Source organism: Lissotriton vulgaris, chromosome 10, assembly GCF_964263255.1.
Source record: "Lissotriton vulgaris chromosome 10, aLisVul1.2, whole genome shotgun sequence".
NCBI lineage: Eukaryota > Metazoa > Chordata > Amphibia > Caudata > Salamandridae > Lissotriton > Lissotriton vulgaris.
Window position 1 is genome coordinate 197783928 of NC_141698.1, and position 22044 is coordinate 197805971.

At 43.0% G+C, this 22044-nt stretch overlaps 1 protein-coding gene across 2 annotated transcripts in view; it reads left to right on the forward strand.

The window, feature by feature from the left end:
* LOC147684975 (xin actin-binding repeat-containing protein 1-like) overlaps positions 1–18772 on the forward strand; it is a 51568-nt gene extending 32796 nt beyond the window's left edge. The window contains exons 3-4 of one of the 2 annotated variants that reach the window (XM_086940873.1): positions 1121–1174; positions 9395–18772. In XM_086940873.1, the coding sequence (XP_086796999.1) occupies positions 9405–17120 (7716 nt within the window). In that variant the 5' untranslated portion in view covers positions 1121–1174; positions 9395–9404 and the 3' untranslated portion in view covers positions 17121–18772. The remainder of the gene's footprint in view (positions 1–1120; positions 1175–9394) is intronic. The other variant, XM_086940874.1, reaches the window with a different exon arrangement.
* The last annotated feature ends 3272 nt before the right edge of the window (positions 18773–22044 follow it).

Genomic DNA, 22044 nt, shown 5'->3' on the forward strand with positions numbered 1-22044 from the left:
TCCAACTCTAAATAGAGCGGGTGAACAGTCAGTTTGGCAGGCATGGGTTTCTGCCACATTTGTTATGGAGAACCCTGTCCGCCAAACTCTAAATAAGGCCCTAAATGATTTTGCGTCAGCCTGTCTATTACTGTGTGTAATACCGTAATCACTTACATATGTGTTTTCTGTTCAGGGCGGACCTCGTAGCATTATACATATGCAAGTCACTATTCCACTGTGTGGCAACTCGGTTTCAAATCTGTGACTCACTGGGTAAACACACAAACATCTGCAGTGATTGCATTAACCAACTGAGATTCAATAATGTGAAAGAGTGCGTGTTCCACCTATTAGTTTAACTTTCACTTATTTTGTATTTAAAGTGTATGCATTATTTTGATGCATTATTTTAATGCATTTTACCTGAAGGTGAAACCAACAAACTAGTGACATAATATTTGGCTCTTTTTTAGCTTGTCTTTGTCTCCACCCCTAGACTAGTTGACCCCGCCCCATTGCACCAAAGATCACAGTTCCCATTCTTTTCTATGCACTTCGACCCAATCCATCTCAATGCAACAATTTCATTCCACCCGGGAGGACTCACCAGAACCTGTTTTTGATTATTTTAAGTACCCTGGCCATATTTTAATTAAATAACCCTTGCCTTTCACTTATTATACATAACTAACCTTGAGCAACATAATGGCAGGCGACTGCAGTGGAGGATATCTAGTGGCAGGTCGAGGTAGTGAGGATGAACCTTCTCTACTTTTGCCTTCCCATTGTATACATTTATATCACATTCTGGGGAAACACAGAGCAGGACCAGGATTGCTTTGCATAAGACTGGTCTTTGTCTGACGTGACCTTGGGAGTAAAAAACAGTGGAATGGAATGCACCCCGTGCGATTGCTAGTGGCTTAGGGTTTTGCAAGAAGTGCTCCTATCACCTTTGCGTTTTCCTCAAATTCTTGGACCCTGGCCAACACTAAGTAATTGTGATTGCACATGCACCGTGGCGTCTTCAGGTTTAAAAAAAAAAAAATTGCAAGTATTTACTGCTATGGAAGAGTAATTGGTGACCATTGTGTTTTTTTAGTATTGATGCCCATTGTGTAAATTGTGTGTTTTCCAGCAAAGGACAACAGAGGACACTGCTTCCGTTATCAATAATTCACAATTAAAGAAGGTAGGACATGTTTCCAATGCATCTTTTTTGTAAACCTAAACAGTTCTTCATTGTTGTGTCACTGAGCACTTTTTAAAATGCAGATTGGCTTCTGGGGAAGTGTACTTAAGCGTGAAACTACAGATTTGTCTGCTATGATTAAAAAAAAGTGTATTTATTTATTTGGGATAAAATAGAGCATGTTGTATTAAAACATGTACAATTCAGGTGCTCTGCTTAAATATTTAGATATAATAAGCCCCATTGTGGCAGCTGTCCCTGGGAACCCCTAAGGCAGAGTGCGTAGCCTATTATGAATATAATTTCCTACAGCAAGGAGGGTTAATTCTATTCACTGTTCCCTGAGCGTTTGCATCCATTTTGGATTTTGACCAAAATCCAAAAATGTGATTAAAAAGAGGCTTCTTCCACTTTCCACATTGTTCTATTTAATGTAGTATTCACTTGAATGTGTGCAACTCACTGCAACTTGCAGTGCAGTTTGTAAAATCCTGATGAAATACCGGTGTTAAATACCCACAACGCCAGAGAAGTGATGAAAGCAAGCTGACGGGGCTGATGGGACCCTCTGAGGGGCGTTGCACCCTACTCCAAGGGGCAAGTGGCAGGTGTGAGTGGATACCTATTCCTGCTTGGTTTCTGCTCCAGTTCAGATGGCCTTGTAGTCATGCAGCTTTGGTGAACTGGGATTCTCAGAAGCTGTGAACAAGTCAAACACCCGAAAAAAGAAAACCCCAGCTGCATTAAAGAAATTATACTTTAAGAAAGATAATGTTAACCAGAACCCTCTAAATGGGGCGCTACCATCCAAATATTTGAATTATTTTGATCTGGATTCCTTCCTACTGTGTCTTTTAGAAAGCCCTTTAACAAGCTCAGCGGAAGACCTGGTGCCTGGTTTTGGTGCCTCAAGCCACACACTGCCCGTAAGATCCTAAATTGAATTTGATTCCGATGAAGCACAGGCTCTGCTGCGGCAGATTTGCTGCTGCCCTTTCATGGTGTTTATGTGAGGGGCCTATGTCAGACAGGAAGTGACGCCTCCCAAATATGGTGGCACCCAAAGCGTTCAGTGTTTCATGGGCCCTAGTGCAAGGAAGGAAAGGGGGGCCTCTGCCTGCCTTTTGAATTTTAAAATACAGCATGGACCAGTTCTCAGTGGGCCCTTCAGCCCTCTGGGCCCCGGTGTCACTGCACCTTCTGCACCATTGGAAGCTAAACTCCTGTGAGCTTTTTAAAATACCACCAGGTATATGATCAAATGCTCAGTGGAGTCTGCAGGACTTCTTAACCCTAATAAAACGGGGGTTAAAGTTCACGGTCATTTTGTTATACAGCATTAATATTCATATGTGGGAATACGTCCTACAGTTGACTGCCCAGTACATCAAGCATGACCTTCTTCACAAGTGTTTTTTCAAGTGTGTGATTTAATTTGTTTTACTAACACGTTTGTTCAGAGTTAACATCCATAGCATAATAGATTAAATTAGGCGTTTTTTGTTTGCTGTGATACAAAGTTATGTTTTTTTTAACATGATCTGACTATTCAAATCGTCAAGGTTATCTCAAGCAATTTCCAAATTGAATTTAATTATTAAGAATCACAAAATACCCTTGAATGAGGCCACTGAATACGGACAGATTACCGGTTTTATTGTTTAATAATAAATACCAGGCAACATGATCAGGGGCAAGCAAAAGGTTTGATTTATTTAATTGACATTTTACATAGATAATGTTAAATATAGGAACTTCGAGTGTTAGAAATAGAACGGATTGCCCCAGATAGCATTACATTGATCATTAACGCGTGTTCTGATTCTAATTCAACATATTTTTTTTTGATCTCTTAGTTTGTGGAAATGTAGGCAGTTCCATTTCCGTATGATTAACTTTGCTTGTCTGTCTGGCATGAGCGTAGTAAAAGTTTAAAATAATCTATCAAGAGTTTGAAAACTCACTAAAAGAATATGTCAGAAGAATGAACGTGTGCGCTGCGTAGGTACATTCATATAAACACACACATACATTATTTTTTTTGTTGGTTGATATGCTTTATTTCGATACATAAAAATATCTTAAAAGCAGTAAGTACAACAAATATTTAAAAAAGGGCATTCACCAAATGCACATAACAATACATCCAAAGAGATAAAAAAGACGATAAAAATATTGGAATAAATACAGTTAAAAAATAATTAAATTGATACAGAAAGCCTATTTGAACGAATCAACCAAGACCATTTAAAATTTTTTGAGATGCCACAAACTACAAGGGCGGAAGTGTATGTTAATAGAATACGTAGGGCCACTGAATATTGGCGGGTGCCAAATGATCTGCGCACTGGTTTGAGCCAACGCTTCCTTGGGTTACAATAGTCTGGACATTCAAAAAGGATGTGAGCAACCGTCTCCACCCGCGTGGGACATAGGGCACAATAGGGGGAATGCTGGGATGTCGATTTCCATCTCAACTGCAAATTGCCTACTGGTAGGGTGCCCACCCTAAACCTAAAGTACAATGCCCTATCAAATGTGATGGAAACCAAATCAAGATAGGGTTTGTAGGCCACCACGTCTTTGATTCGTTGGAAAGCTGCGGTGGAATTGCAGTGTCGTGGGTTGCTAATGAGTTTGGAAGAGACCCAGTCCCAGTACAGTTTCTTCAGTGTGGCTTTGGGTGGGGCAGAGCGAGTGACCCATGCTTCGCCCAATCCCAACTCCCCCAAGAGGCTTTTGACATCCCTCAACCACTTTACCCTGTGCCAACCCCCCATGGCCATCACCTCGGACAGGCCCTCAGCGTATGAGGCAAGTTCGGGGACCCTCCACAAACGAGCCCACAACAAAAGGGGCCGTAGTCGTGCCTGATCCACAATCGATCTACATCCCAGGTCCAGTAGTACGGGAACTGTGGCTGTGCTCAAGGGGAGAGCCATCAGTTCTTTCAAAAATTTGCTCTCCACTTTGGCTAATACCTCCAAATTACAAGTGCCCCACAGCTCTGCCCCATATACAGCGGAGACCCCTCTAGCTTTATAGATATCAATAACAGGGGCCATGCAATGTTTTGGGGAAGAGCAGTGTTCCCTGAGTAACGCACCGCCCACCCTTTTATGGCTGAGAAGCATTTTATTAATATGCGGAGTCCAACTCATGGAGTCACTAAGCCGGATTCCCAGGTAATCAAACTCTGCTACCTTCTCCAGTGGACAGTCATTCAGGACCGGTGGACGCCCTAATTTCCTGGGGGGATTCATGACCAAATATTTGGTCTTATCAATATTGATCACCAGTCCCCTCAGGGAACAGAACTCCTGGAAGCGGTGGAGAAGCTTTTGAAGGCCTTGCGGGGTCTTCGAAATGAGGAGAGTATCATCTGCAAAAAGCAGAGTAGGGATCCGGATGCCCGCCAGGGAGAGTGCATCGGCTGTTTTTTTTTGTAAGTGCTCCACCACCCCATTCACATACAAAGAGAATAGGGTGGGGGTTAGCACACATCCCTGGCGGACACCCCTGCACACCGGAATCCTATCGGTCTTTTCCCCCCCGTACCCCACCGCACCTGCGCATAATTCCCTGTGTGTAGTTTAATTAGGAGCGACAGAATATAGGGGGGCAACCCCATGTTCTGCAGGACCCTCCACAATTCCTCCCTAGGTACCAGGTCAAAGGCAGTCTTCAGGTCTATAAAGGCCAAGTAAAGACTGCCCTTGCCCAGCACCACCACCTTCCAGTGCAGGAGCATTAGTCTGAAGGCCTGTTCAATAGTTCCAGTTCCCGACCGGAAGCCCGCCTGGAAGTCTGACAGAATCTTATTGTCATCCACCCATTGGAGAACCCTCCCCACATACATTATTGTGACATACTCTTTTAAGGAGTTCTTATGCTAGGTTGCATTGCTCATAGCATATTGAAACACAGAGCAGACCTGTTGCTCTCTATTTGACTGGGTTTGGAATTTAATTGGAGTCAGCAGGGCCGGACTGGTAGTAGCAGGCATCAAGCTATTCCCCGGGAATCTAGACGGGTGGCGGCTGGTTTTGCAGCAGAGGGGGCTGGTTTTGCAGCGGTGCTACAATATCAGCCCCACGGTGCTACAATATCAGCCCCTAGTTAGGTCGAGCCTGGGCAGCACATGCGCTGCTCTGCGAGGCATACTGTATTGAGGTACATTATAAAAGCTCTGGCCATTTCCCGCGCCTCTTTCTAATTGGCTTCTATTACTGTCCTTGCGAAATCGTTGCTTTTCATTTGTGAATAGGCTTAGTAGTCCCTCCTTGGTACTCCCGTGTCTGCATTTGTAACCTCCCATAACAACTGGACCTTTTACTTGTGTCATTACACGGTCTGTTTTATAAGTCGTTGAGCACTATTACTGTAATCATCACCTCCTAAAGACCACGGGGGCGCTTAAATCATGCGATGGGAAGCTGCCCTTGGGCGAGGACCTGTCTCATAGCTGTTTCTCATTAATCCAACTCACTGAGATTTATTGCATAGACAAACCGATCCTTGTCAGGTCGTTGATAGGGCGCGGGATCACACTGAAAGGAAAATCTCTGCTGCTGTAATGCTCAGAGCGAATTTTTTTTCATTTAAAGCTGATCGCAGCGCCCACTTCCGGGACCTTGTGCTTTCCGTTTCAGCTTTTTAAAAACTTTAATGCTGAGCGCAGCACTCACTTCAGGGACACCGCGCTTTCTGTTTCAGCTTTTGAATTTTTTAAAGAACTTTAATGCTGAGCACTGCACCCACTTCAGGGACACCGCGCACTCTGTTTCAGCTTTTTTTCCAAAAACTTTAATGTTGAACGCAGTGTCCACTTCAGGGACACCGTGCTCTCTGCTTCAGCATTCCAGAGCAATAGGTCTCGCAATTATGAGATTTTGAGCTATTGGCATTGTAAATGACAATGCCTATTAAGGGTTTAAAAAACCTGCAATAATAAAAGCAATGTCATTAAAATACCAATAGGTCAAAGTTCCGAAAATGCGAGACCTATTGCAATGCAAATGCTTGTTACAAAAGCAACAGTGCTTCTCACTTGCAATCCCCGGGGGGCTGGTCCAACAAAATTGCCGGGACTGCTTTGGGTTCCCAGTCCGGCCCTGAGAGTCACTCAAAACTGTTTTGTCGCAGCTGTGCCGTTTTGATATAAAATGTATTTAGTCCCTTATTGTGAGCCAGGAGGAGCAGAATTACCTCCTGGAATTCTGCTCGGCCTGCTTTTAAGTGAGTTGGTTTTCCCACTCCTGTCTTTTTCAGGTGCGAGAGAACGAGACACAATTTTAGCATACAGCAATTCCACCTGGTGAATTTGCCCGAGGCTTTCAATGCAGTAGTAGCCAAACCTCATTCTCCATTGTTTTTCTGACAGGGGCGAGCATTGAATGCTCCCCCTGCCAGAAATAACCTTACCCTTCCTTCGCCTACTCTCCATCCCCCGCATATGCATTTATCACCTACTCAAACCAGGCGGGAAATGTATGCATTAAACCCCACTGAACTGGAAATTCTGTTTGGTATTACTGACTAGAAAAATGGTTTTACATCAATTCCCTTTGCCATGGGGTTTTACTTGTAATTGTATGGTACATGTGGTAAATCTGCCAAATTCACATGCAACTCGTAAGGAGGATATAAGACTTGCATTAATAATATTCATTCAGTTACTTATAATGATCGTGTGAATAATATTAATGTGTGAATAATAGAGGGCAGGTCAATGTGTGAACGTTTATGTGAATGCAGATGGCTTATATATTGTAAAGGCTATGGCTGCACAATAAACTCGGCAACTTCAGTTACATGGTTGTAATCACAGAGAGGCCAAAGAAAACTGGTAAACATGAAGCCCCCCAGTGTACTTTGGTACATAGGGGGTCATTACTATGGCGGCGGGACTGCCTCCGGCAGGCTGTCTGTGGCGGTCTCACCGCCATCGGGACGACCTTCACCGCCGCAACATTAGGATGGTGGGCGAGGTGATGGCGGTCAAAAACACTGACTGCCACGCATCCGCCGAGCTCCTTGAGCCCGCCTGTGCGACGGAGGGCCTCACAATCCATGAATTGATGGCGGTGCCTACCAGGCCCTGCCATAGGGATTACGATGTCCCTAACCGCCAGTCTTTCCATGGCGGTTTATCGCCATGGAAAAGCTGGCAGACAGGGACTTTGGGGGTCTGTAGCCATCCCCCCTTCCCCCCTGGCCTATGCTGTGGGCACTGGTGGGCACCTATGGTGCTCCCCTATATGTCCCTGCACCATGTGGCAGGCACCGCATGGTGCCTGTCACATAGTGCAGGGAGATGTGTGGAGACCCCTTTTTGTCTTGCAGCGTGTACTGCAGCCAGCAACACATCCTGCAATACAAAAAATAGGCAATGCGACCACCTCAGTGGCGATGCATCATAATTCCTACTGTGGGACTGCGCCTCGTAGGCAATCAGTCCCAAATAGGAAATGATGGCGGACGGACTGAAGTCCGTCCACCATCGTAATTAGGCCCATAGTTTTCAATACCTTAGGGCCTATTAGGATGGTGGTCTGACTTTTTCTGTCCATCACTGTAGCGGAGATTGGGTCCGACTGCCATGCGAGCAGCTGACCCGCCCATGGTATTATGATGTGACCGCCGCACGCATGGCGGGGATTGGGTTCAACCGCCATGCTTCCAGCGGTCCCACCCGTTGAATTATGATGGGCCCGCCTCCGCAGCGGTCGCATTCCGCAGCGTTAACATTGTGGCAGGCGGTGCTGGTAGCAGCACCGCTGCGTTGCGAAAACGAGCATATTGTGCATTTCACTGCACTACGTGGCAGGCTCTGTACTGTGCCTACCACTTGGTGCAGTGAAAAGTAGGGGGTACCATGTGGTACCCCCCCAGTGCACCAACACGAGTAGGGCCCGCAACGGGCCCCCAAGCACAATCCCCGCCAGCCTTTTCATAGCGGAGAGTCTGCCGCGGAAAAGCTAGCTTCTGCATGCACCCTAGTACGGACCCTAGGCACCTGCACATTTTAGCGGTCCAGCTCCGCCCGCCAGGCCAGCGGGCGGATTTCTACCGGCGGAAAAGCGGCGGACGGATTTTCACACCACCGCCATCATAATCTGACCAGCGTTTTTCTAGGTCACGATCGTGGTGTGCAGGCCCCTCCCGGCCCGGCGGTGGAGATCCGCCCGGCATCATAATAATCCCCCTGGAGTTTAATGCCTACTCCTTTCCCTTTTTCTCTTTCTCTGTCTTTCTCTCATTCTCTGTCACACTCTCTCTGCCTCTTTCTCTTTTCCCTCTCTCTCTTTTTTTCGCTATTTCTGTTCTCTTATTAATTTCATCCTCTGTTAAATCCCTCTCTGATTTACATATCCATCTGCAAAGAATGCCACATATGCTCATCTTCATGGAGGCGCTCATGACCTCTTTCATACACATAAATCAAAATGAATACTTAAGACTAGAATCCCACTATAAACAATGTGTGTACATAAAATCAACAAAAACTAGGGAGGAGTGATTTAGCTGAATTTTATGTTATTCATTAGTGATTTACAGTAGATAAGTTTCCTGCTTTTTTAAGAGTAAAAAAGTGGTAATTTTGCATTATGGGAAGTGCTGCACTGAGGGCACACCTCAAGGCAAAAATCCCAGAAAACCGAAAAAGACAGAAGGGCAATTTTCAAAATTGCTGTGGTGCTCTAAATCCTAAACTTATTCTGGCCATTGAAAGCATTCCTTGGACTCATTTTATGGAAAGCATTATTTCAGAATTTTAGGTTTGGAACAGCTTGAGTTAATGACCTTTCTTTAACACTGCATTGTGTGGATCTAACAATTTAACATCATCTGATCAGAAACTGCTTTGCTGTGGAGTGATGCAAGGTTTGTTTTGTGTATCGAAGGTAAAGATATGTACTTCCTACTAATATTTACCGTAGGTTGCTTGGTATAAAGTTCATTTTGTGCAATTACAGTCTGACTTGGACACAGATAGTCTTGGTAAACCAAATTGTTGTCCTGGATTAAAATTCGCCTGGAGCATGAGATCATGTCTAAAGATCACCACAAATTGTATATAACTTGATTTATTGGACACAGAAGGATCAGGTTTGACTGTAGTTGCCCTCACTCCCCGACCACCACATCGTGTGTTTACTAACATCTGTGTGGGGCATCAGTAAGAAATTACATTGACATTTTGAATTTTATTCTAAGGACAGCAGAGATGGAGATCCAGATGTCTTCTTCTGTGGCCGGAAAGGGAGTAGAGGAGGATCTGCCCCCACCACCACCACCCCCAGACTCCTTCCAGCCTTTGGCTGAGTTGTCTGGAAGTCAAGATGCAAGTGTTTTGCCTTTGCCTCCTCCAAAAGAATCATTTTCAAAATTTTACGAGCAGCGCCAAGTTAACGAACTGAAGAGACTTTATCGCCACATGCACCCTGAATTGAGGAAGAACTTAGAGGAGGCTGTTACTCACGACCTTGCTGAGATCCTAACTCCTGATGACGGGAACCAGCAAACATCAGTTGACTCAGATCCGGTGGTACCTGGCGATGTTCAATCCATGCGCTGGATTTTTGAAAACTGGTCACTTGACTCCATTGGAGAGCACCAGGGTGTCAAAAAGCTGACAGAGGAAGAAAATATTCTCAGTGGAAATGTCAAAAGCACAACTCTGCAATTTCAAAACCAGCCACCCATTGGAGACTTGACATCTCAATCTACTGCTGAGTGTGACAGGGACCGAGCCAAGGGAGATGTGCACACAGCCCTGTGGCTGTTTGAAACTCAGCCATTGGACTCTTTGAATCAAATGTACCAACAAGATATGGATGTGCAAAAAGCAGTTCTGAGAGAGCCTGTGGAAAGGGGAGATGTGGGAGGTACCAAAGTCCTCTTTGAGACATATTCCTTGGATGAAATTGGCCGATGCACATCAGTTGAGGAAAAGAGCCTCCTGCAGCTCAAATCTGAAATACAAGAATCCAAAGGGGATGTTGAGAAAACTGTCAGGCTCTTCCAGACAGATCCTCTTTGTGCAATTAGAGACAAAATGGGAAAAATACATGAAATTAAATCCATTTGCCGTGAAGATATACAGAGCAATGCCGTGAAAAGTGTGCGCTGGTTATTTGAAACTCAACCCCTAGATACCATCAATAAGGACACTTCCACAATGCAGCTAATTCGAGGAATTTCTCTAGAAGAGGCCCAAAAAGGTGGAGTTCAGGCAGCAAAATGGATGTTTGAAACACAGCCATTGGACACTATTAAAGAGCAGTTAGATGAAGCTGATTTCCAGGCCTCCACCGACAGCATAGAGGGGGCTGATGTGACCAAGCATCGTCTCCTATTTGAGACTCAAGCGCTAGACTCATTAAAAGGAAATGAAACTGAAGATACAGCAATCAAAGAAGATGTGATTGGTGGAGATGTCAAATCTACGCTTTGGTTATTTGAAACCCAGCCTACAAAGGGTGCCAAAAATCACTTGGAAGTAGGATGTTTACAGAAAGTTGAAACGCTGGAAGAAGAAAAGGGAGATGTAAAGCAAAGAAAACACGTTTTTGAAACCTGTTCCCTGGCAAATATTGCAAAGACCTTCTCTGATGATCACACCAAAGCCAATGAGATGCAGGATATTGTTAAGGGTGATGTGAAATGTTTCAAACATCTGTTTGAAACCCTTCCACTGGATAGCATTGCATCTTCTGATAAGGATGTATCCATACAACAGGAAGAGATAATAGCTGGAAATGTTAAGGCCAACCAGCATTTGTTCGAAACCACACCCTTGTATGCTATAAAGGATAGCCTGGGAAACTTCCACAAAGTGACATCTGTTAGCCGAGAACAAACCATGAGTGGTGACGTAAAAAATTACAAGTGGATGTTTGAAACCAAGCCTTTGGATCAGTTTGATGAGAGTGCCACCAAAGTGGACCTCATCCGAGGCATCACCAAACAGGAGGTCATGGCTGGAAACGTGGGAACAGCAAAATGGCTCTTCGAGACACAACCTATTGATGTTATCCATCACCAAATGAACAGAACTGAAAAAGATACATCAGAGAAAACGGAGGTCTCCGAAAAAGGGGACGTGAAGAAATGCAGGTGGTTATTTGAGACACAGCCAGTGGACATGCTGTATGATAAGACAGACACAAAGCAGGAGGAAGAGCAATTACCTCGGGCTGATGTCAAATCATACACTTGGTTGTTTGAGACCCAACCACTGGACACACTGAAAGAAAGCGAAGATCAGTATTTGAAAGTTAGTGCTGCAAACCAAGAAGACTTCTGCGGGGTTGACGTGAAAACCACCAAGCATCTGTTTGAGACTGAACCCCTTGTCAACAGCCAGAGCACTGCAGAATCCAAAAGAATAATCAGATACTCAAGTCGAGTAGAAATGCCATCAGGGGAAGTCTCCAGGGTGAAAGAGATTTTTGAAACCAAGCCCTTGGGCACTGCAGGTAATGCATCTAATTTCACTTTGAAGGATGCAGCTGCCAAGGAAAGCATTCAAGCGGGATCAGTGAACAAATGTACATGGCTGTTTGAAAACTGTCCAATGGATTCAATGGGAAACAATGCAGAAGGTGTTCAGGAAGTACTACCTGATAAGGATGTCCAGGCAGGAGATGTCAGTGGTAAAAAGTTTGTTTTTGAGACATATTCCTTAGATCAGATCCATGAAGGGGCTGAAGAGACTGAGAGTAAGGACATTCATGAAGATACAGTGATTAAAGGGACTGTTAAATCTAGTACGATGCTATTTGAAACTATGCCCCTATATGCCATAAAAGACAAGGAAGGGGACTACCATGAAGTGACCTCAGTCAAGAAAGAGGAAATAATGAAAGGTGATGTAAGAGGTGCCAAGTGGCTATTTGAAACCAAACCTCTTGATCGCATCAAGACTGGAGAGGAGGTCTTTGTGATCAGAGCTGTTACACAGGAAGATATTCATAAAGGGGATGTCAGAGCTGCTCGCTGGAGGTTTGAGACTGAACCCATTGATTCGCTTTCCGAAAAGGGAACCTCAGTGGCTAGGACCATTGAGGATGTTCAAAAAGGAGATGTACAATCCAATAAGAACCTCTTTGAATCCCAGCAGATGAGCCAAAAGAAGTATGTACGCATGGTGAGTGTGAGCGATGTTCAGCAGGGAAATGTTAGGACCTCTAGTTGGTTGTTTGAGAATCAGCCAATCGATTCTCTAAAAGGTGACCCTGAAGAAGCATCTAAGCTAACAACAGTTCAGAGAGAGGATATCCAAAAGGGTGATGTGAAGAGATGTACATGGTTATTTGAGACTCAGCCCATAGATAGTTTGAAAGACTGCGAAGGTTGTCCAAGCCAAGGAGCTCCAGCGTTGGTGCCTCAAGCTGATGTCAAAAGCACAACCTGGTTATTTGAGAGCACACCACTAGATAAATTTGACTCTAAACAAAGTACAGAAACAGAGATAATAGAAAGAAATGTAAAGGAAACCTTAGAAGCACTGTGTGCTTGCAGTGCTATTCAATATGATGGGATTATTATTGAAGGGAATGAAATCGAAAACGTCAAAATGGCAAAATACCAACTTAAAAACCCAAAAGCTCCAGAAATCCTAAAAGAGGAGATTGTGGGGGGAACTCTAAGGCGGATTATGCAGCAAATACTTCACAGGTCCAATGTGGAGAACCAGGCAACCTTAGCTGAAGAGAACGAGAACGGAATCCTTCAAGTAAGTTCCCTACATCTATTCACTCAAACTGAATCTGACTTACAGAAGGATGAGCCAAAGAATGACATGTCGAGGGTTCTCAATATTCTTCTCAACCAAAATCCCTCTATCAAAAAGGGAATTGTAATGCAAGAGACTGAATTAGGAATGATCAAAATTGCCATCTACTCTCTTGTACAGCAACATACACACACAATTGCTCAAGAAGAAGTTGTCAAAGGCGATGTAAAATCAACGATAGGAAGTTTGCTTGCATCAACTCAAGAACAAAAACTTACCACTACAGTCAGGCGTGAGGACAATGAAAAAGGAAATGTGCAACTCTATGCAACCTGCATTGAAAAAGGGAACCTGGGGTATCTCAAAAGTCTACAGGAGGAGGCTGAAATTAATTTGATTGATTTTTCTCAAGATGAAATTCAGGAAAGAACATGTAGAGATGAGGAACAACTTCTAAAACACAATGAACATGACATGGAGCAATCCAAAATCATAGTTCCAGATGAGGTAACTACTGAAAGCAGAGGAATTAAAAGACTTGTTACAACTGAAAATCTAGCAAAATGTCCTTCAACAAGTAAAGGTATATTTGACAACACCCATTCAAGTACTACGCAATTTCTTGGCCAACCTGGGCATGTCAATTCGAAAGAGGATAATTTATCAAGTCGAAAGAAAGATGGGACGCAGATATGCCAGATGTCAACAAAAGTAAATACAAAGGTAGACACAGAAGTAATTACCTCAAGAAATATAGAAAACATACAAGATAAGTACACAGGAACCGTACCTGCCAAAAGCACAATATCGAAAGGTTTTGCATCCAATCACCCACCATGCCCAATTTTGGATGCAAGTCTCATAACACCGGTGATAGATGACCCAGTTGGGAGTGAACTACAAGCAGCACTGCAGAGTCTCAGACAAGCTACAGCAGAAGCCGAAAGCATACATCAGCAAGTCAAAAATAAGTTGCACAAGAGCACTGAAGAAATACATCTTTCCACGAAACAAGCCACAGGGAGTCAAGTGAAGGATGCTAAGATGCCCGTGCCATCTTCACACCAAGAAGGTGCAGTCTTGAGGCAACAGACCAAAAGTGTGGCCACCCACCAAGAAATGCACAAGTCTTATTCCAGCTTGAAGAAGACGATGGTGTCCTCAAAAAAGGTTAGTGCTTCTGAGACAGAGCAGGGGCAACTGCTAGGCGATGCTTGCCAGGAAAGTAAAATAGCGCCTGGCGCAAATAGTAGAATTAACGATGGTGTGTATACAGCCAAGCCTGTGAGAAATTTTTATAATCCATTTATTGAAGCTGATTATAATGCGATGTCAGTGGCTGAAGAGGTAGAACCAGAGGAAGTTGTCAGAGGAGATGTAAAGGCAGCTATTAGAGCACTGCAGAGTGTGACATCAGAACAGAAAGAAGTAGAAAAAGAGGATGTCGTTCGGGGTAACTTGCAGGCTGCGCTCCAGTCTCTGGAAAAGTCAAACATAAATGTTTCCAAGGGAGATTTTAAAGCCGCTATGATTTATAAAAATGCAGGGAGATCCTATTCAAATTGCAAGCAAAGCTCTAATGACCAGGCACTTAGAAAACAGGCGCTTTCAATGCCCATGTCACCGTCTGATAATGGCTTTCCTCCTTCTTCAGCTTCTGTGATGGAAAATCAATGCAGTCTGCCACAGGCAAAGACAAGAGAAACCTGTACTGAGCAAGCAAGTGATGGAAAAGGAACTGAAGGATACTTGCCAAATACACCCACATTGACTATACAAACCCAAAATTCCAGTTTTTCAAAGGCAAGTGGAACATTGGGAAGGCCCGACCAGACCCTTGCGACTCCAACAAGAGTACTGCCTAACAAAAAACCTGCGATTCCTCCAAAGCCGGCACATCTTACAGGAAATGCAGGTCAGGGTCCATTTACGGACAACAGAGTTAAAATGGGATCACCAGTTGCCTCTCTTTCCTCTTCTGAGCAAGCAGCCATAAGTGATACCAACTCAGTAATGCATTTAAGCCAGTCAAAACCTTGCATTCCTGCACTGCAATGCAAGCAAACGGAAGGGAAGTCCAGAAACCTTAACTCCTCCTGCCCTCCATTGGACATCAAAGAAAATCAAACCACAGAATTAAAAAGAGAGAAAGATAAGACACCACTCCAAATTGCAGAAGAAAAATATAAAAAAAGAAAAGAGGAAGAGAACAAGCCAGTATTATGCCAAGAGAAAGAGCCACAGGATATGGCAAATTACAAAAATCTAAAAAAAGTTGAAAATGTAGTAAAAGCCTCTGAAAAAGAGAATATATTTTTCCCTAAAGCACTCTGTCGGGCTCAGGAATGTAAGGACAATTTACAGTCAGGCCTGGAGGACAGTGTGCCGAAGGATGAAGTCCCCCACAATTTCCATTCCACTTTCAGCCATTTTGAAGATCAAACATCTTCTCAAACTAGTCAAGCCTGTGCAATGAAGAAATGTGTCATGGTGACACCAGGCACAAACGTGATGTCTGGTAAAGCACATGTGCATGTTAAAGAGACTTCGAAATACAAGGGTGCCCAGGAAACCTCACAGACACCAAACAACAAAAAACAAGATGCGCTGTTTACAGACTCTGTTTCTTGTTTCAAGCAGTCACAGGAATGTGACCTTCAAACTCTCCAGAATGTTGGACAACAAAGCTTGATCGACAGTGTTAAGGAATCTATGACACAAGAGACTGTTCATATGTGTCAGGAAGAGGCTAAAAAGCAGGTGGTGATAATGAGACAGAAACCATGTCGGGAGTCAGAAGATGAACGCCGTAAGCGACTGTCAGTTCACAAAGACGAAATTGTGAGGGGCAACGTGAAGGCAGCAATGGATATTTACGAAAATCTGCGAAAACAGGAAGAGCTACAGAAAATTTTGTCCAAGGTGGAGGAATTTGAAGAGGAGACTTCTAAGGTGGATGTCAAGTCGCTGAAAGGTCTCTTTGAAAATGTGCCTAAATGGGTGGTGAGTGGCCAGGACACAGTTCACCAGACAGATACCAAAAATCAAGGCAAGGTCACACTTTCTGAAGGAAGATCAAAGGACGGTGCCGAAAGTCTGTCCTCTGTTGAACTTGCATTTGGGGACCTTGAGAAGGCCAGCACTGAGATTATTCACTTAAAAGAGCAGACATTGGCCAGGCTGCTTGACATTGAGGAGGCAATCAAAAAAGCCCTGTATTCAGTCTCAAATTTGAAATCTGAATCTGACATTGCTGGTCTTTCGGGCCTTTTCAAGGAATCTCTTGGGTGTTCTCCAAGTCCCTCAGCCAGCAATAACATTCGCAAGATCAGCATAGTGTCTAGCAAAGCAAAACCAGAGAGAGGAGTGCAAGTTACTGAGGGTAAAAGTGGAGATGGTGAGAAGTTGACAGACAAACATGAGATAACAAAACAAGAGTTGGAAGTATACAGTGTTCCACAGCGAGGGAATTCACCAGTGTCCCCTTCATATATTTCAATTGAATCTGCGGCCAGGAAGCCTGCAGATGTACCAGACTCTATCCAATACCCAATCAATCTTGAGAAAAAGACTGTGAAAAGTGAACAACACAACAAGGACAATGCAAATGTTGTGCCATATCATTATGCGAAATGTGACACAAGCAAGTCCGTTCCCATTGTTGGGGAGTATGAAGAATATACAAAGTTGAAACAAAGAGAGAATGTTACCCAGTGCATGACTGACACTTCAACACAACTCAGCTCCTGCTCTACCAGATGTGACACAGCCTCTTCGACTGATGCTTCACAGGGTTGTCCTGCTAACAGCAAAAGAGATATCTCATATGAATATAAACCCAATATGCCCAGCAGTCCACTCAACCAAAGGCGCCAGAAAAGCGTCCTGGAACTCAAGACAATTCCTGAGTTGCCCAAAGTCATTGGGACAACAATTGTGACAGAGGAATATGAAGAATATGATCAATTCGGAAACCAAATAGTCACATCAAAATCCTCAAAAACTGTTACAAAAAAATCAGATTCTAAATCAACCTCTACTTATGAAGCAGTCTCCGCTCCAACAAAGTACAGTGTAACTGCTTCCCCCCTTCTAAGGAGGCATTTGCACAACATTGGGGAAGACTATCACTCCAATGGCAGTGCAAACGAAGCTGGTGTTGTGTTTGTCACTTTCGGAAACTCAAGTCCTGTAAAAAAGTAGTGTTTTGCAAATATAGTCATTGTAAAGCATAACACAGCAAAGTAATGTCTTTATTTATTTCAAAAGTAAAAGAATATTTGTTTAGTGTTTGTGAGCAAGTGTAATGTGTACATGAATAGGTATTGAATATCACCCCCAACATTAAACACCATTGGCAATATTATTTTCAAACTCTTACTGTTATCAAACAAACAGTTTGGATTTTTGCAAAATTCTGGAAAATGGCAGGGTCATAAAAATGTTTTTCTTTAGCCCAATCAAAATAAATGGTAATGGTAATTAATGGTAATCAGATGATCAGTACAACCAATTGAAAACTAACTAAGTTTTATGTCAGTGAAATGACTGCTCATTCATCAAAAGTTGGGATAATTTCACCAAAAGGTTGTACACACCATCACAAACCTTAGCAATTATGAAGTTTTTCTTTCCATTTAATTTGCTATGTTGGCTAAATTGACTGAACATGAAAGCACCTCCAGCTTTGAGGCTTACACCTGTTATACTGTGACTGAAGGGGAAAATTGAAGAGAAATGTGCTCCCAAAGCATTTAAACCTCTTATTGTTGACATTTTTCCTAGTTTGAGCTCCTGTATGACCAGTAACAAGCTGAGAACTAGCAGATTTAGAATTTTTGGAAATAATTTTCATGTAGCAAAGGAAATGGTGATTACACACCAATTCAAGTTTATTTGGCCATCTTGTAAAAATAAATAGAATTTTTGAAAATCTATATTAAAATTAGTACAGGAATCATACGAACTATCTTCTGTCCAAGTTGTGAAGCTATTTTCGAATTTACTGGAAACACGTAGCTATTTTTCCCAGCTGTTTTTTCCAAAAGGCTCATTTATTATGTTCAGAGGTGTCTGAAAAGTTTCATCTTTTTATTCATATAATTCTTAATCCTGGGATCACCTTAACCATAGGCATTACTACTTTGAGCAGATAAGAAATCAAAGACACAAGGAGATGAAGCAATTTGACAAAATAATTCCATTTGGCAGCCAGAAAGGCCGGGATTAGAACTCGGGTTTCCATGATCCGCAGCCTACAGTTAGCCACTAGAGTATTCGTATACGTTTTAATATAGTTTAACAATCTGTCCTGCGATCCCATATGAGTGCTCTTATTTTATCTGACATACTGCCTGATTCCTGCTTTATCCAGATTACCACTATTTTGAGCATAAAAACATATAAAATTTCCTCAATCTCCTCTCTTCATCTCAACGCTCTTCTATTTAACATTTCCCCATTGACTGGATATAACTTTCCATTATGCTGCAGCTCCTTCTGAATATGTATGCTGCATTCTACCCATTCTACTTGAACAATTTCAACTTAAAAAGATGTCTTTCATATCCTTTTTGAAACAGACTTTTGTTTGCCACTGTCTGCTCTAGTAAGAAGTCCACCCATTTAGTGAGGCTGAACTCAAGGCTATTTCAAGCTTTAATTTTTATATTAATACATTTCAGATATTTAAGTTTAAATGTTTTTTTATGTGCTACTTTTCTGGATGTGTTTGAGACCATTGTAAATTCACGTTTTGTTTTATTATATCACTGTTTTGTATGTACTAGACTAAACAGTTTTGGAAAATGATAACTGTTTATTAAATATTGTTGTACATAAAAAGTAAAACATTATCTTTGAAATCTATTGTTTGGACGTTTGATTTTACCTCATGAGGTGGTTAATTTTTTGTATATTGGGTTTTTAATTTTTAGTTTTACTTTTCAGCTACACCAGAGTGCTTTGAGATGATAAAGAGATAGAAAGACTCAAGAAGAAACATAGGGATCATCGGAGAAAAGGCGATAAGGCGATGTTTGGAAGTTTAGGGGGGCCAAATGATGCTCTATTTAATCATAGTATTGAGAGCACTCACTGAAATTATATTTTGCCGTGTGCATTGAGAATCCTTCCACCATTCCCGATCAAAACAATACTAGCGAGTGTGTGGGTGAAGGGCCAAGATGGGAGTAAAGGAAGAGATCGGCTCTTATAACCATGGAGAGCAGAGCAGAAGAGAGAACGGTTGTGATTGGAAGTGAAGAATGAAAGCCTGGAAAATGGGTACGGGAATAAGCTAAGCCCTTCATTCTCCTGTCTCTAATATATGTAAACAGCGGCAGCAGCCACAGCTGGAGGTGGGGTCCGACGAGGATCTTGGAAGCTAACTGAGGCACAAAAATATAATTTATTGACGTGTTTGTAGCTTGTGGAAAGGGAGGATTGAGACCAAAGTGCAGAGAATGAAACCTTTCCTGGAATGTTGAGGGAGAGGCATTGACACTCTTCTATCCGACATCAACTAGACCTAGGCTGCCAGAGCCCTAGGCCTAACTCCAGGTTGCTAGACTGGCTGTTCAGGTCAGTGTCAAATTGTCTACCCCTGACTAGGACTGTGCACTCTGGGGCTTGTGGCCCCTTTGGGAATGTGGTGGGGACACACTGGAGGACTTTTAGCTTAGAACTATGCCAACTCAAAAGGTAGTCATTTGTAAGAGAACACAATTTTGATAAATCTTCGATCTCTTTCGTTTGTAGCCTTCTTTTTCATTCCAAATTTTATTTTCAAGAGCTCTTTCATAATTGGACCTTCACCTGCAGAAATACCTTATTCAGCTGCCTTGAAGCAGTAAAGTAAAGCATGCAACCCCTGACTAGGCAGGAATCATAAGAGGCCAAAATATTTGAGCTCCTATAACATTTTCTAAGGATGCCTGATGGATCAGAGAATACTGTTTTATTTTTTTTGTCACATTTAGGCTCACTGCCATATCTGAAGTCCTACTTTTAAGCGGCAAAAGCCATGTTTTCCACAAATTGCAGATATTGGGATGGTGTTTCTTTAATTTTAGAAATGAATACCATCCCCCCAACTTATCAAGCAGACATCCGAGATTAGTAGAACCTGTAGCCAATTTGCCCCGTCTCCCAAAGTATGCTCTGGAAAGAGCACTCGGGAAAACCTTCCAGAGATAGAATCGCATCGTACCGGCAGTTGATTATTAACTCTTTTTATGGTATAATTTCATTACTGTATGTGCTGTGCCCAGCGCTCTCATACACTGGCACTTTACATATGAAACCCAGCGTTCCCTCCCAGTTAGGAGCTTACTCCGAAAATGGATCTCATCGACCTTCTTAAGTCAATATCCACTCAGGAACCATTTACTTGTAAAGCTGTGGCCCCAGAATTTCACTACAACAGTATTTTTAAATGAATATGTAACCCTTAGGTTGGCCAAATATCAGATTTTTCTGGTCTAGAAATGCCTCGGCATTCAATTTTGGGGAATCCATAACTGAGGTCTGGGTGATTCTGGTCAGATGTATTCTGTGTGTTGTGGTCTAGTCTGACTTTTGCTGGGTGGCTGTTTCATGTTTAATGAGCTGTCAGTTTATGATTTGAATGTATGTGAGGGTATAAACATGCATGCCAAGCTGCAAAAGACCTCTATGTCATGTGTGATTTAATCAGTCAGTCCTGGGTTTTGGACACCAAAATCTGGCATCCTGAGATTTTTACACCTTTAATTTTGTTTGTTGCTATCCTGAACAAAATAATCTTCTTAAGTAGCATTCCCAATTACTTTAATTGATCCTGCTCCTCATATGTTCATAGTCAGTGTTTAGTTTTCGACCTAGGTACATACACTCTAAGGCCCCATTAGGATGGTGGGCGGATTGCCCCCGCCAGGCCTGGCAGGGGCAATCCGTCTTCCATCCTTGCTGCATAGACCCCCCCGCCATATTAACATTGCTTGGGGGTCCGCGGCGGATGGAAAGACCGTCCGAAGCTTTTCCGCCCCGGTCGCATTGCGACCGGGGCGGAAAAGGGTTTATATGGTGGCGGTATCATATCAGTATGGGCTTCTTTAGATGCCTTTCCGTGGCGGCAATGCCATCACGGAAAGGCATGCGGAGTCTGCTTTGGGGGCCCGATGCGGGCCCCCATTGACTCCGGGGGGGTGGTGGGTGCACATGGGGGGTACCTATGGTACCCTCCAGCAGTTCCATGCACAGCATTGCAGGCACCACGCGGTGCCTGCCTTGCTGTATATGGAAGTGCACAGCATGCCTCCCTGCCATTGTGGCGGGCGGTGCTGAGTGACACGCCCACCACAATGGTAGGAATGCTGGATGCGCCCGTCACTGTGGCGGGCGCATCCTAATGCTGGGCACGGGACCCCCCACCCTTATGGCGGGCGGTCCCTTTCACCGCTAGGATGACGTGCAGACAAAGTCCACCCGTCATCCTAATGTCCCCCTAAATGTTTTGATTTTTGTTAAGATCTGTTAGACCTGTCAGTCTTACGGTGGTCTTTCCTGAAACCTTTTTCCTGCTTACCTCCTGTTTTTGCTGATTCTTATTTATTTTGAAACGCTAAGGAGTTAGGTCCATGTAAGGGGTGGGGTAGGCTGGACCCTTATCATATAATAACAAACACAAATTGCCTTCACCCACCTTTTCTTCAACTATTTCTTTAGAACAATAGGGCAAACAATTTTTTTTTAAGTTTGACCTGGTATTTTATTTATACCTTTTTACTTCAATATTTTTCAATTATTTTCATATGAATTATACAGAAAAGGAAAAAATACATTCAATATATTTCAATTATACCTATACAAAACTATTTACAAAACAACAATATGTACATTTCTTATATACAGTTATCATACATTCTAACAACACAAAAAGAATTGATTGAAATGTTTGAATAGAGCTAATCTATATCCATAAACAAGAAGAAAAGGACAAAGTCAAATAGAAAGAGCAACACTTCTAAGTTGCAAAACAACTTAACAACTGGCCGCAGCCAGTTGAAATGCTTGATGTTATTAATAGCTCCTTCAGATGTGCCAACACGTTTCTAGTCCAAGGAAACCAGTTCCTGGACTTTCATCA